The following is a 13,120-nucleotide window of genomic DNA, read 5'->3' as shown; positions in this document are numbered from 1 at the left end:
AAATAAATAAAAATTTTTTTAAAAAAAGAATTATTAGAAGGGTCCAGGCCCTGTAGAAAGACATCTTGTTCAGTAAAGTGGAAGGTGAACAACGACCAAGAAGGCCCTTCAGCACTTAGCAGCTGTACTTTCTATGACACCTTCTCCACAGCAATCCTTAAAAACAGCTTTGTGAATGAATGGATCACCCAGTTTTAGTAATGTTCCAAGGATGTTCTGAAAAGATACAGACCGCTTCACTGTTGGGCACTGAGTTCTACAAGCATTCTTCAATCAGCCTTGCCACTGTATTCAACTCTACGAGGGTCTTAGTCTTTTCATTCTACCTGATCTTAGCACCTTGGAATAAAGATATACCCAACCTCCAAGACTGTTCATTTTTCTCTATCATCTCAATTTTTTCTGTATGTTTTAAAAATATGTTATTTATACAGTTCAGGCTTTTCACAGTCCTCAGAGAACTATCATTATGCAATGGTGGTCTCTTTTTTCTTAAGTTTTCTTTGAGATTTTTTTTGGGGGGGGGGATGAAGGGGAGAGGGTATGTGTGCATTTGTTTATTACTAACTTCCCCACCAATTAAGATTTGATAAGAGATGCAGAGCCACCATAAGGGGTAAGAACAGGGATTCAATAAGCAACTGTGAGAGTTGATGAAGCAGTCTGCATAGACTTGTTGCTTCTGCACTGAGTGCTGGGACAGAAGTCAGGAGAGAGAAGTGGGAGGAAAGATAATGTAAACAGAGAACCCCTGTCTCTTACCCATCTTGATGCTGCATGGTAAGAACATTTCCAGAAAATCCTAAAGAAAAAACTTCAATAGAAACTGGAAGGGCTATACGCTGTTATTAGCGGGGCCGGCACAGACCAATGAGAGGGTGAGTGAGCTCCAGCACACCTGGACTTCCACCAACCTTCTGAACACAAAATACGCCTGCTCTTTCACTTTCTCCTTACACATCTTATGCAGATTACTCTTGGAACCATACTGGAAAAGGAGTTCTCAGAATACTTGTTCCAGACCAATTACATGGACACAATTCAAAGTCAACAATTTGCATGGCCCTTTTCTTCTTTTAATCTCTGTAATTTTTATCTTTCTGCCTAGTAATGTTCTAGGACTTTGTGAACAGCACACAGCTGGATTCTCCTTTCATCCCCAGCTCTCTTCACTGTCATGTTTAACTTGTTCACATGCACTTAAATGTATGACTTCTTTAAAAAGAATCTTTTTAAATAGAGTATGATTTGAACCAGAGAGATGAGCATACTTTACATTATTCTGAAGTATTTTATAAATATAACGTGCTGCTACTCACCACCTCCCCAGCAGAGGCAGCCAGCATATGCTTCACAGGACTCAAATATGACGACGAGTCAGTGTGCAGAAGCCACTTCACATATTCATAGGTGATAAAAAAGGCAGCAGCTGGAATGAAAGCAAACCAGTCTTTCACCAAGTGTAGACATATATGTAATTAAACTATTAAGAGATCTGATATGTTTTTAAAGAAGAACAACTCTACTACACTGTGAGCTAGCAAATAAATAGCTGAACAGGTACTTTCATGACCTCATTCTTTACAATGTACTGAGTCCACATTACGTACCTGGCGCTAGACTTACTAAGAGGAAGGAGACATCATCCCTCTTCTGAAGGAACCTAAGAATCAGCCGAGTATTTACCACCTCATACTTATAAGTTAGAACTGCTGCTGGGGTGATGGGTAAGGTCTTGGTTACTAGTAAAAAGTCAGCAGCAAGGAAATCTACCAGCTACTTCACCGGAGAAAACCCAGAATGATTCCCCATCAAGTTCCTGATGTAAATTTACAACAAGGAGAAACTGCCTATCATCCTCCTTTGAAGCTGCTGGTGGATTTGAACCAACAGAGACAGAGCCTTTGGGTCCAGCAGCACAGCACCCTATGGCCTATGCCAGAGCTGGCCTGGCATCGAGTACCATAAAAATAACAGCACAGAAACCCTACAATGATTTTCTGTCATTAGGAGTCAAAACTGACTTAAGGGTAGACAGCAAGTCACTGAATATCTTAATTAGCTTCCCAGGAAGAGTACGGTGTTCAGTGCTCCATATCCCCGGTACCACTGCAAGGTGACCATAAAAAGATATACTGATTTATCGAGTTGATGTTAGTCAATTCTGACTCACAAAGCCACGAGGATTTTTGGAGCAGACCTGTGGCATTTTCACTGGCTGTGACTTCCAAATGACTTGCAAGGCCCCTCTGGGTGTCTTCAAACTTCCAGTCAGTAGCTGAGCACGTAACTGCTTGAATTACAGAGGCACAGCACTTTGGTTTATAAACCAAAATAAAATTCCCTGCAATTTGAGTCCATTCTGGCTCAGGACAATCCTCCACCGTGTTTCCAAAGCTGTGAAAATCTTGAATGCCTTTGGAGCAACTGTGGATTTGAACTGTGAACTCAAAGTACACTGCATCATCAGAGGTCCTTTAAAGATTGCAGGTTAAAACACAAGCACATATTTTCACTTATGAATCATCCCACCTTTACATCAAAGAAACAATCAGCTATTTAATTAAAACTGAAAATTGAAGTCAGTGAAAAGCTGTCCTTATCATGAAGTAATCTTAGCTGCAAATGAGAGTTATAAGACCTTCCATGTACTATTAATCAAAAGATGTTTATCACTTCCATAAAAGATAAGCCATGAAAGATAAATGAATGACAAATTCCTCTTTCCAAGGACATTTGAATATCTCACAGGAAGGTCTGAACACTCCTAAAAACAGCTTGATAATGGCAATCAGTCTTCTAAAGTTCAAGTTAACATGCTTGTAAACAATCCTCAAGCTGCTGATAAATTAGCATCTTGCCAGATGCAGAGGTACAGTGGCCATAGCTGACCACCTGTCAAATGAAACAGGTTTATATTAACAGGTTTCTACTCCCAATTGCAGCTGTTCCTACTTGGGTCCAGTCACCAAATATACAGCTATATTTCTAACTGCATTCCACTCTGAGATCAGATTAAGGAGCTCTGATGGCCTAGTTGTGAGGAGTTGTGCTGCCAACCCAAAGGCAAGCGGTTTGAATCCACCAGCTGCTCCGTGGGAGACACAGGGGCAATCTCCTGGAGTACGATTTACAGCATCTGAAAACCTGCTGGAGAGTCAGCTGTGAATCGGTGTTGAGTAGAGAGTGGTTAAGCTTATGAGTAATGCGGTGGTAAAGCTCTCTGCACTCAGCATGGAGTGGATCCAGGCCATAGTCCTCGCAACTGCTTGCTATGTGTCAGAGAACTGGACAATGACTAGGGATGATAGAGAATTGATGCCTTTGAGCTGTGATGCTGGAAGAGTGTTGAACATACCATGGACTGCTAGGAAAACAAGTTTGTCCTGGAGAGGCCGGGCTGCTCCTTGGTGTCAAGCATTCTGAAGCTTCATCTGACATACTCTGGACATGTTTCAAGGAAGAACCGGTCCTTAGAGAGGGACATCATGTTTGGGAGGTTGGAGGGACAGCACAAGAGAGGAAGACCCTCAATGAGATGAATTGATTCAGTTACTGGGGTAATGGGGATAGGTGTGTCCAAGAAAATAAAGTCGGCACAGAATAGAGCAGGGTTTAGGGCTCTTGTACATAGGGTTGTTACGAGTCACAAGTGACTCTACAGTACATTAACAACAACACATGAGGCCCAGGTATCAGCATTCTTTAAAGTTTCCCAAGAGATTCCTACATGTGGGAAAGACCAGTGATCTGAGAAAACAGGCAATGTTGTAATACCTCTTCAAGTGTTCTAACAAGGAATTTAAACAAAGACCATCCTAAAAAGACTATTTGTGGTTTTTCGAGTACAAATATATTGTAATGGAATCTACAGAACCAACTGATCAAAAGCAACAGGGTAATGAATATAAAACAGATTTAAAAGCTAAACTACAACATGGAAGGAATTCTTATGTGGGGTTAACACCACATAGCGTTCTGCAAACAAATCCCATTAGGCTGGGCTTACAGTAGTAAAAGCATCAATATCGTTTTTACCATTAGGAAAGGATCCAATAGCAGCAGAAGGAACACCAGCATATATTCCACGAAAACCACCAGCCTGATTAAATCCTTGAGGACTCTGCAGTCTCGTTTTAACAGTATCCAGAGGAAACAGTATCAAGTCAACGGAGACACCTGCTACCCCACCAGCCTTAAAAGGAAAAAGCAAACAAAAGAGGGAGATAAAAAAAAAATCAACAAGATTGCAATAAAATAGTTCTATTGACATTTAGGGGCAGGGATAAGAAAGGAGTCGGTTCAGACTTGACGGCACATTACAACAAGCTCATACTTTTCAGTGCATCAACTACTTGGGCATAGTCAGATGGTCTATCAAAACTTAAATATTTTCTTTGGAAAATAAACATTATCATGCTACATTTTCAAACTGTAAATTTTACATTACACTTTATTTTTTGTTTTTACATAGTTCTCACATTATTCATAAAGTTGCACAGAAAATAGTTCTCAGAAAAACAGAAAGTTTAAAGTTTCTGTTCCACTCTGCCCTCCATTTGGCATTCCCAAGAACTCATTTATTTGTGTCATTGACTTTCTGCTGTATTTTTCCAGTTTCTGCAAGCAAATGTCTATTTTCATGTAACAATTTATTTTGGTAGTTTTTCCTATCAACCCACGTGTTAAATTTTTGTCTTTTAACTAAAATGTCACAAATCTATGTTTTTTAACAGGGAACTCTGGTGGCTTAGTAAGCAGTTCAAACCCACCAGCTCCTCCATGAGACATGGCCAGGACATCTCCCCCTGCTCAATCCACAGCCTCTGAAAACCCGTGAGGGTCAACTATGGTTCTGATTGGACAGCACACAACCAGAACCTTGCACATCTAGAACTGTATTTTAAAATTTACACAGCAAAGGATTCAAGTAATACTCTTTCTACCTTGTGTATAAAGTCATACAGGAAGTGTCCAGGGCTTTCCTTCATTGGGTCTCTATGAGTCGCCTGCAACTTGACGGCACTTAACAACAACCTTGTGTATATTTGAATTCCTTGGTAATTTTTAAATTTGATAAAGAAAAAAGTTAGAGGAACTAAAACTTGCCCAAAGTATCCATCTTCCAGAGACACCAGGCTACTTTGGAGTAGCAGCATTTTAAAAAGTCCGCACATCATGACTATGGTGAGGCTGACGTGAAAAATTTCAAAACTAGTTACACCTCACCCAAAGCAGAGCCAAAGTCAGAAAAAATATAAACACAGATCCTATTTTGTTTTAAAAAAATGGTAATATTATCTAGCCTTAGTAAATGATTAGGCATTAGTTTACATTTCCTTAACCATAATGCTTTGTGATAAGCCTGAAAGACATAAAAGAATCCTAAAGATCGTGAAAGTCTAACCTAAAATAAACTTTAAAAAGGTGCCACGAAGCTCAGTGATGTAGCAATGGAGAACCATAGCTGCAGTAAAAAAATATGGTTTTTTTAAAGAAAGACCTCTCTCTGAATGTAAAAGTGGACTTTGTACGTCATCAGAAAGACACAAAGGTAACATAGAAGCTAAAAAGCCAAACTTTTCCAAAAATTTTCTTAGTTCCTAAACAATCTCATAAGATTCAATATGTAAATAAAAGCATTTTGCCTGACTCTTTATTTTCTTAAAGAATGGAAGGAATAAATCCTGGTGATAATGTCAGATAAAATTGGACTCTGGAAATACGCTCCATGTCCTTCCCATTTTCTCTTTAATTTTAGGAGAAGGTTCAGAGAGGTGCTGGCCATCTACTGCTAAATTGTAATCAATAAGCTAATTACTCTTTTAAGCTATCTGTCTCCTTTGCATGCATTGATTCACTAACCATTCTTTCATCAGAATCATTACTGTCTGGGGAGAAAATGACCAGCTTCAACCTACTTGTTTTGTTACAAAACATGAATCAATACTTATTAACTGCACTTGTGAATTTCAACTATCTATAACCTAAATGTTATTTAAATTCATTAATCTGGGCAGGAGGAGGGGCATCAGGGAACCTCAAGAATATTTCCTAAATATTTAGTGTCTCTTCTGGATTGAACTGTGTCCCCATAATATGTGCTGTGAGTCTAAACACTTATGCTTGTACTTAGAGTGCTATTTAAGCATGAGTATCTTTGTTAAAAGACATTATTGTTGTTGTTGTTATGAGCCATCGAGTCATCTGCAACTCACAGCAACACTAGGTACAACAGCTCTGAAGTCTGCCTTGTCCTGAGCCAGTCTCACTGAGTCAGACACACCAATCCCCATTGCTGTTATCAATCCTTCTCATCTGGGGTCTTCCTCTCTGCGCTGTCCCTCCACCCATCCAAGCATGATGTCCTTTTCCAAGGATCAGTCTGTCCTGGCCACATGTCCAAAGTATGTAAGATGGAGCTTCAAAATCCAGCCTCCAAGAAGAAACTTGTTTTCACTCTCTCCAAAAACAGATTTGTTTTCTTGGCGGTCCATGGTATGTTCAAGACTCTTCTCCAGCACAACTCAAAGGCATCAATTCTTCTTCTATCATCATTAGTCACTGTCTAACTCTCTTGATGCATAGCAAGTAATTGCGAAGACCATGGACTGATGAGAGGCACACCTCAGTCTCTGTACTGATATCGTTGCTTCTCAGTACTCTGGAAAAGTCCTTGACAGTAGATTTACCTAAAGCAATTTTTCTTTTGATTTCCTGATGCCTGTATGTTTTAAGCCAATCATTTTTCAGATACATATATAATAATAGTACATTAGGCACAGAGTAATGAGCTGAAATAGGGAAAGAAAGACGTCACACAACATGAAGATTTCCAAGAAACCAATGGAAACCAAGAGTTTCTCCAGAGCAGACACAGAGATGAAGCCTTCCCTTACAGCAGGTGTCCTGGATTTGGACCTACAGCCCTGTAAATTTTGAAAGAGAAATTTCTGTTTGCTAAAGCCTCCTACACTGGGTATTTCTGTTATAGCAGCCCTGGATAGCTAAAACAGCCTTACATATATTTAAGAATGTCTGTTATTTTAAATATAAATTATACATTAGCACTAACGGAACTCTAAAATATTCTAGTTTTCTACTAAATTCTTTTACTTTCACATGAGAAATTTGTTTTAAGATCATTTATCAAAAAGTTTAGTTTTGCTTAGTAAATAAGCTTCCAGACTTATAACAGCTGGTCAAAAATGCCATTTTATTTAGATCAACATCCAAGGTAACAGCACTCAAGAAATCAAGACACTGCATTGATAAAATCTACTGTTGAGGGCCTCTCTAAAATGCTAAAAAACAAGGATGTCAGTTTAAAAGCTAAGGTGCAACTGATGTAAGCCACAGAATTTTCAATTGCTTCCAATGCATCTGAAAATTAGACAATGAATAAGGATAACAGAAGAAAACCGATGCCACTGATTTGTACTGGAGAAGAGTACTGAAAATTCAGTACTCTAGAGATATTACTGCTGCTGTCAGGTGGATCACAGATGAAAGTAAAGTGTATCAGAAGAATCTTTATTTGTGTTTTACTGACTACACAAAGGCATTTGACTGTGTTGGTCAAAACAAATTGGGGCTAATCTAGAAAAGAATGGGAATCCCAGAATACTTGACTGTGCCCATGTGAAACAGGAAACAGTCCTATGAATAGAGCAAAATACACTGTATAGTTTAAAATCAAGAAAAGAGTATGTCATGGATGTATGCTTTCTCCATAACTTCTCAATTTATATGCAGAACATATCATCTGGGAGGTTGGATTTTATGAAGAAGGATGTGGCATCAAGATTGGAGGAAGATTCATCAACAACCTACCTTATACAGATGACACAATGTTGCTTACCAAAAATAAGGACTTGAAGTGTTTGCTGCAGAAGGTCAAGGACTGCAGCCTTCTGTTTGGATTGCATATCAACATCAAGAAAACACAGATCCTCACTTCTAGACCAATAGGAAAGAACTGAAGTTGCTAACAGTTCATCATCGTGTTTGGATCCACAATCAACATTTGTGGCACCAGAAGTCAGGAAATCAAAAGACAAGGTGCATTGGGAAAGTCTGCTGTCAAGCATCTCTCCAGAGTGCTAAAGAGCAACAACATCAGTCAAGAGACTAAGATGCACCTGATCCAGACCAGGGCCTTCTCAATTGCTTGCTATGCATTTTAGAGCTGGGCAATGGGTAAGGATGATAGAAGATTTGATGCCTTTAACGGGTGCTGTAGAAGAGTACTGAACAAATCATGGACCACTCCTGGAGAGGGTGAAAGCAGTTTGCTCCTTAGAGGTAAGGATTTTGAAGCTCTATACTTTGGGCACATCACCAAGAGGGACCAGTCCTTGGAGAAGGATACCATGCTTGGAACAGTAGAGCTGGTGGATTCGATCAAGTGCCCTTGGCCCTTGAGTTGACAGTGTACCTCAAGGCAGAGCCAACTCACAGCCGACTCTCCAGTGTGTTCTGAGGTTGTAAACAGCATGGAAGGAGATTCCTCATCTTTTTTCCCCTGGAGTTAGTGGATTCGAACTGCTTGCCTTTGGGTTGGCAGTGCAATTCTTCACCCACTAGGCCACAAAAACTCTGTAGAAAGTTGTTGTTTATTGTTTTTATGTGCCATCGGGTTGCTTGCGACTCATAGTGACCATGTGTACAACAGCCCTAAACTCTGCTCTGTCCTGTGCCAATCTGTCTCTGACACTCCCATCCCAATTACCCCAGTCAATGAATCAATCCACCTCATAGAGGGTCTTCCCCTCCTGCGCTGTCCCTCCACCCTCCCAAGCATGATGTCCCTCTCCGAGGACCTCTCCCTCCTTATAACATGCCCAAAGTATGTTAGACGGAGCTGCAGAGTCCTTGTCTCCAAGGAGCCGCCCAGTTTAACACTCTCCAGGATGAATCTGTTTGTTTTCCTAGCAGTCCATGGTACCCTCAATACTCTCTCCAGCACCACAGCTCAAAGGCATCAATTTTCCTTCTATCCTCCTTAATCACTGCCCAACTCTCTGATGCATAACAAGTGATAGCAAAGACCATGGCCTGTATCAGATGCTCCTTAGTCTCCAGAGAGACACCACTGCTCTTCAGTACTTTGGAGAGGTCCCTAACAGCAGACACACAACAACATCAACAATATGGTGTTGAAATGCTACTTCCTGAAATAATTCAGTGTCAACCAATTCTTTTTGGTACAGTGACTGTGTACTCTTACTATCTTCTTTTGATGCTTCCTGTACCATTGAAGATTTTGCCCATAGAATCCTTCAGCGCTACAACTCAAGGCTTGAAACTGTTACTCAGTTCTTTCGGCTTGAGAAATGCCCAGAGTGTCCTTCCCTTCTGGTTTTCTGACTCCAGCTCTTCCTGAACCATTTCAGGAAGAAAGCTATGATCAAAAACCACTGGCAATGAAAGAAGAAATGCACGCTGCACTGAAGAACTAGAAAAAAAAATAAGGCCCCAGGAATATCAACTGATGTGTTTTAACACATAGATGCAGCCTTGGATGGACTGGAAGAGATCCGTATTTTCTCCCATTCAAATAGGGTGATCTAATAGGTTGTTAACAATTACAGCTTACTCGGATCCACAATCAACACTCTTAACACCAGCAGTCAGGCAATTAAAAGATGAATTGTATTGGGAAAGTCTACTGTTATGGACCTCTCCAGAGAGCTGAAGAGCAGCGATGTCAGTCTAAACACAAAGGTATGCCTAATCCAGGCCATGGTCTTCTCAGTTACTTATTATGTGTCAGAGAGTTGGACAATGACTAAGGATGACAGAAGAAGAGATGCCTTTGAGTTGTGGTGCTAAAGAAAAGTCTTAAACATACCATGGACTGCCAAGAAAACAAACAGGTCTGTCTTGGAGAGAGTGAAACCAAGTATTTTCTTGGAGGCTAGGATTTTCAAGCTCTGCCTCACTTACTCTGGGCACATGGCCAGGAGAGATTGGTCCTTGGAGAAGGACATCATGCTCAGAAGGGTGGATGGACAGCACAGGAGAGGGAGAACCCAGATGCGATGGATTGATACAGTAACTGGGCAATGGGGGTTGGTGTGTCAGAATTAGTATGACTGTGTTGTAAAGCAGGACTGACCTCGGGGTTGGGAGGAGACTGAGAAGGATGGGTTCAATAATGTATACTGGTTTGAAACAGATGAGGGAGAAAACGGTTTAAGAGGGAAAATGATTAGGGATTTTTGTCATGACAGGAGTACAGAGCGAAGGCTGTACAGTAGAGTGGACCTGGGGGGAGGGTCTATAAAACAATGAAAGAATTTTTCTTTTACTTTTCCAAGAGGGAGTGTACTGGGGGGAGGGTTGGGAGGGGAGAAAAGTGCAACAATGAATGAATGGAAAGCCAAAGTCTCTGTAAATTTTCATTGAAATTAATAATAAATTTAAAAAAACAACAAACCTATACACTTAACCACTCAAAAAAAAAATTCGTGCGACTGGCTCAGGACAGGGAAGAGTTTAGAACTGCTATACATAGGGTCGCTATACATCACAGTCAATTCACTGGCACATATAAACAATAACACTCTATGACAGGTTTGGAAGCAGGAGTGGCATTCACTTCCTAAATAACATGCCTCAGGAAACTCTATGAACTTTGATAAATGTCAAAAGTTGTAGAGGGGCTTTAGGCCTTTTGTTCATAGGATTAGTAGGCATCGTGCTCAACTCGAAGGCGATCAACAACAACAATAACAGAATGTGGAAATTCTAGAACAATATCATTAACAGTACGTGCAAGTAAAATCTAGCTGAAGCTTATATGAAAACGACTCAAACAGTACATTGACAGAGAACTGTCAGAAATTCAAGCTCGATTTAGAAGAGGCCACAAAATGAGAAATAACATTATATAATACTGAATATGATGGACAGATCTTGGCTGAAAACAGAGAATGTAAGACGTTTGTGCTTTATACTGACTATGCAAAGGCATTAGACTGTATGAATCACAACAAATTATGGCTAACTTTGAAAAAGACAGAAATCCTAGAACACTTAATTGTGCTCATGTGAAACCTATACAAAGACCAAAAAGCAGTTGTCTAAATAGAGCATGGGAATACCATCTGATTTAAAATCAGGAAAAGTGTATGTTAAGGTTGTATCCTTTCTTCATACCTATTCAATTTGTATGCAACAAATAATGCAAGACACTGAACTCTATCAAGAAGAATGTGGCATCAGGACTGGGAAGACTCATCAACAATCTGCATTATGTAGATCACATAACTTTGCTTGCAGAATGTGAAGACTTGCTGCAGAAGACGAAAAATTACAGCCCTCTATATGGATTACAGCTCAACATCAAGAAAATAAAAATCCCCGCCACTGCACCAATAAGCAACATCATGATAGATGAAGAAGAGATTGGAGCTCAATGGTTGGTGTTCATTATATTTGGATCTACAATCTACCCTCTTAGCAGTAATAAAAAGATGCGTTGCACTGGGGAAATTTGTCAAAGACCTTTCTAAAATGCCAAAGAACAACGATATCAGTTTAAAGACGAAGGTATACCCGATCCAAGCTGTGGTATTTTCATTTGCTTTCTATGTATTCACTGGACCTCATTTGGAAAACTAAGAGTTTAGTTGTTTGGAGAATTAAATGGGATCATGTATGTCAAAGTGTTTACCCAGTAGGGATGATATTTGTTAAAAGCATTATTTTTGTTTCACTAGAGACACAGGAAAGCTCATCTTTCACTCTATCTCTAATAACTACACAAACCCAAGCCTATATTTAAAGACATCATCTCACGATCCGGCTGGGGGCCTCTTGCTCATATTCCCTAACAGCCTCAACCAGCCTTCCGCCATTCATTCATCCTAACATTCATTTGTCTCCACCACCTGCCCAACCCACCATATCTATCTTATTAACCATTATGTTTCCAATACTTGCAACACATTTGGTAATTAAGCTAATACCTGCCTCTACGACTCCTTTTCCCCTGTAAGAAGTTTTTTTAAAAATTGTTTCTTGCCAGCTTCCTTCACTCCTCTAAAATGAAAACATAAGGCAATGACTGTGTCTTGTTCAATGCTGCACCCTGCTGGACCTGCCGTAACAGAGGCTCCAAAATATTTGTTAAACGATTTTTGGTTTTGTTCTTTGGGGTTGTCAAAATAGAGTATCCTCATAGTTATCGAAAGAAATATTTAGTTCATTGATTCCATAAACACAGGTGCTATGTCAATTTGTGCTCGTCGTTCTCCTCAAAGCCTAGAAGAGTTCTCAGAGTTGAATAAATGGTTTCATTAGGTGCTGAATGAATGAACACAAGATGTCACTGAGGTTGAAAAGAGATGCAAAATGACAGTTGTAGTCTGGGTCAATTTGAGCAATTTGAAAAAGGATTTTGTTGTTGTTTTGCTAGATATATCTTTTTTTATGATTATCGTATATAATTGAAGGAGTTATCTTTTACCTAAAGCTCCATTTGGAAAATAGTTTCTTTCCACTTTGTTCTCTTATGAAGAGAGACGCAGCCTAGCCATGAGGTCGAAGGGCGGCCCGAGAGCCCCGCGTTCCATACCAGAGAGGGCAGCAGATGGCCCCGAGGGCAGGGCAGCAGGTAACCCGAGGGCAGGACAGACGATGCTCTCGGTACGGAGAGGCAATCGTGGGCTCCAGAGCCGCACATCAGCATTTCATGCGCCTCACCCCACTTTCCAGTACTCACCACCAGTGAGGTCGTGAACCCTGGTTGGTCCATGGCCTACAAACTTGGCCAAACCTCCAACTTGAAATGGAGCAAAGGAACACCGCGGGTCAAGCCATGGGTGCCGCCATCTTGGGGGCGGGGCTTGGGCGGACCTGTACTTCCGCGGCGCGTGACGTCAGATCACAACAAGTGCACGTGGGAGCCTCAGACACAGTGCAGGGAGGAGTGTGGGCGAGGAGGCGGAGCTTGAGGTGTGGTCACGCCTAGTCTCGCGCTCTGACGCCAACAGTGTCTCGAGGGAGCTTTGTGATTGGTCTAGAAAGAAGAATTCTCGCGAGTATTAGAACAGCGGCCGGCATTCCGGAGTTGGAACTGAGCCATAAGGGCCGGAGGAGGGGGCGGGGGTCC

The 13,120-nt window shown here is 40.8% G+C and overlaps 1 protein-coding gene across 1 annotated transcript in view; it reads right to left on the bottom strand.

Annotated features, from left to right (window-relative positions):
- LOC102869628 (S-adenosylmethionine mitochondrial carrier protein-like) overlaps positions 1 to 12,763 on the bottom strand; it is a 213,019-nt gene extending 200,256 nt beyond the window's left edge. Inside the window, exons 1-3 of the mRNA XM_006893870.1 lie at positions 12,731 to 12,763; positions 4,039 to 4,195; positions 1,320 to 1,429 (exon numbers count right to left, since the gene is read on the bottom strand). Of these exons, the coding sequence (XP_006893932.1) occupies positions 1,320 to 1,429; positions 4,039 to 4,195; positions 12,731 to 12,763 (300 nt within the window). The remainder of the gene's footprint in view (positions 1 to 1,319; positions 1,430 to 4,038; positions 4,196 to 12,730) is intronic.
- Positions 12,764 to 13,120: the final 357 nt, after the last annotated feature.

Source organism: Elephantulus edwardii, unplaced genomic scaffold, assembly GCF_000299155.1.
Source record: "Elephantulus edwardii isolate Elephantulus edwardi_28Jun2011 unplaced genomic scaffold, EleEdw1.0 scaffold00132, whole genome shotgun sequence".
NCBI classification, from domain to species: Eukaryota; Metazoa; Chordata; class Mammalia; order Macroscelidea; family Macroscelididae; genus Elephantulus; species Elephantulus edwardii.
Note: the sequence above shows the minus strand (reverse complement) of the source record. Positions and strands in the feature narration are given on the sequence as shown.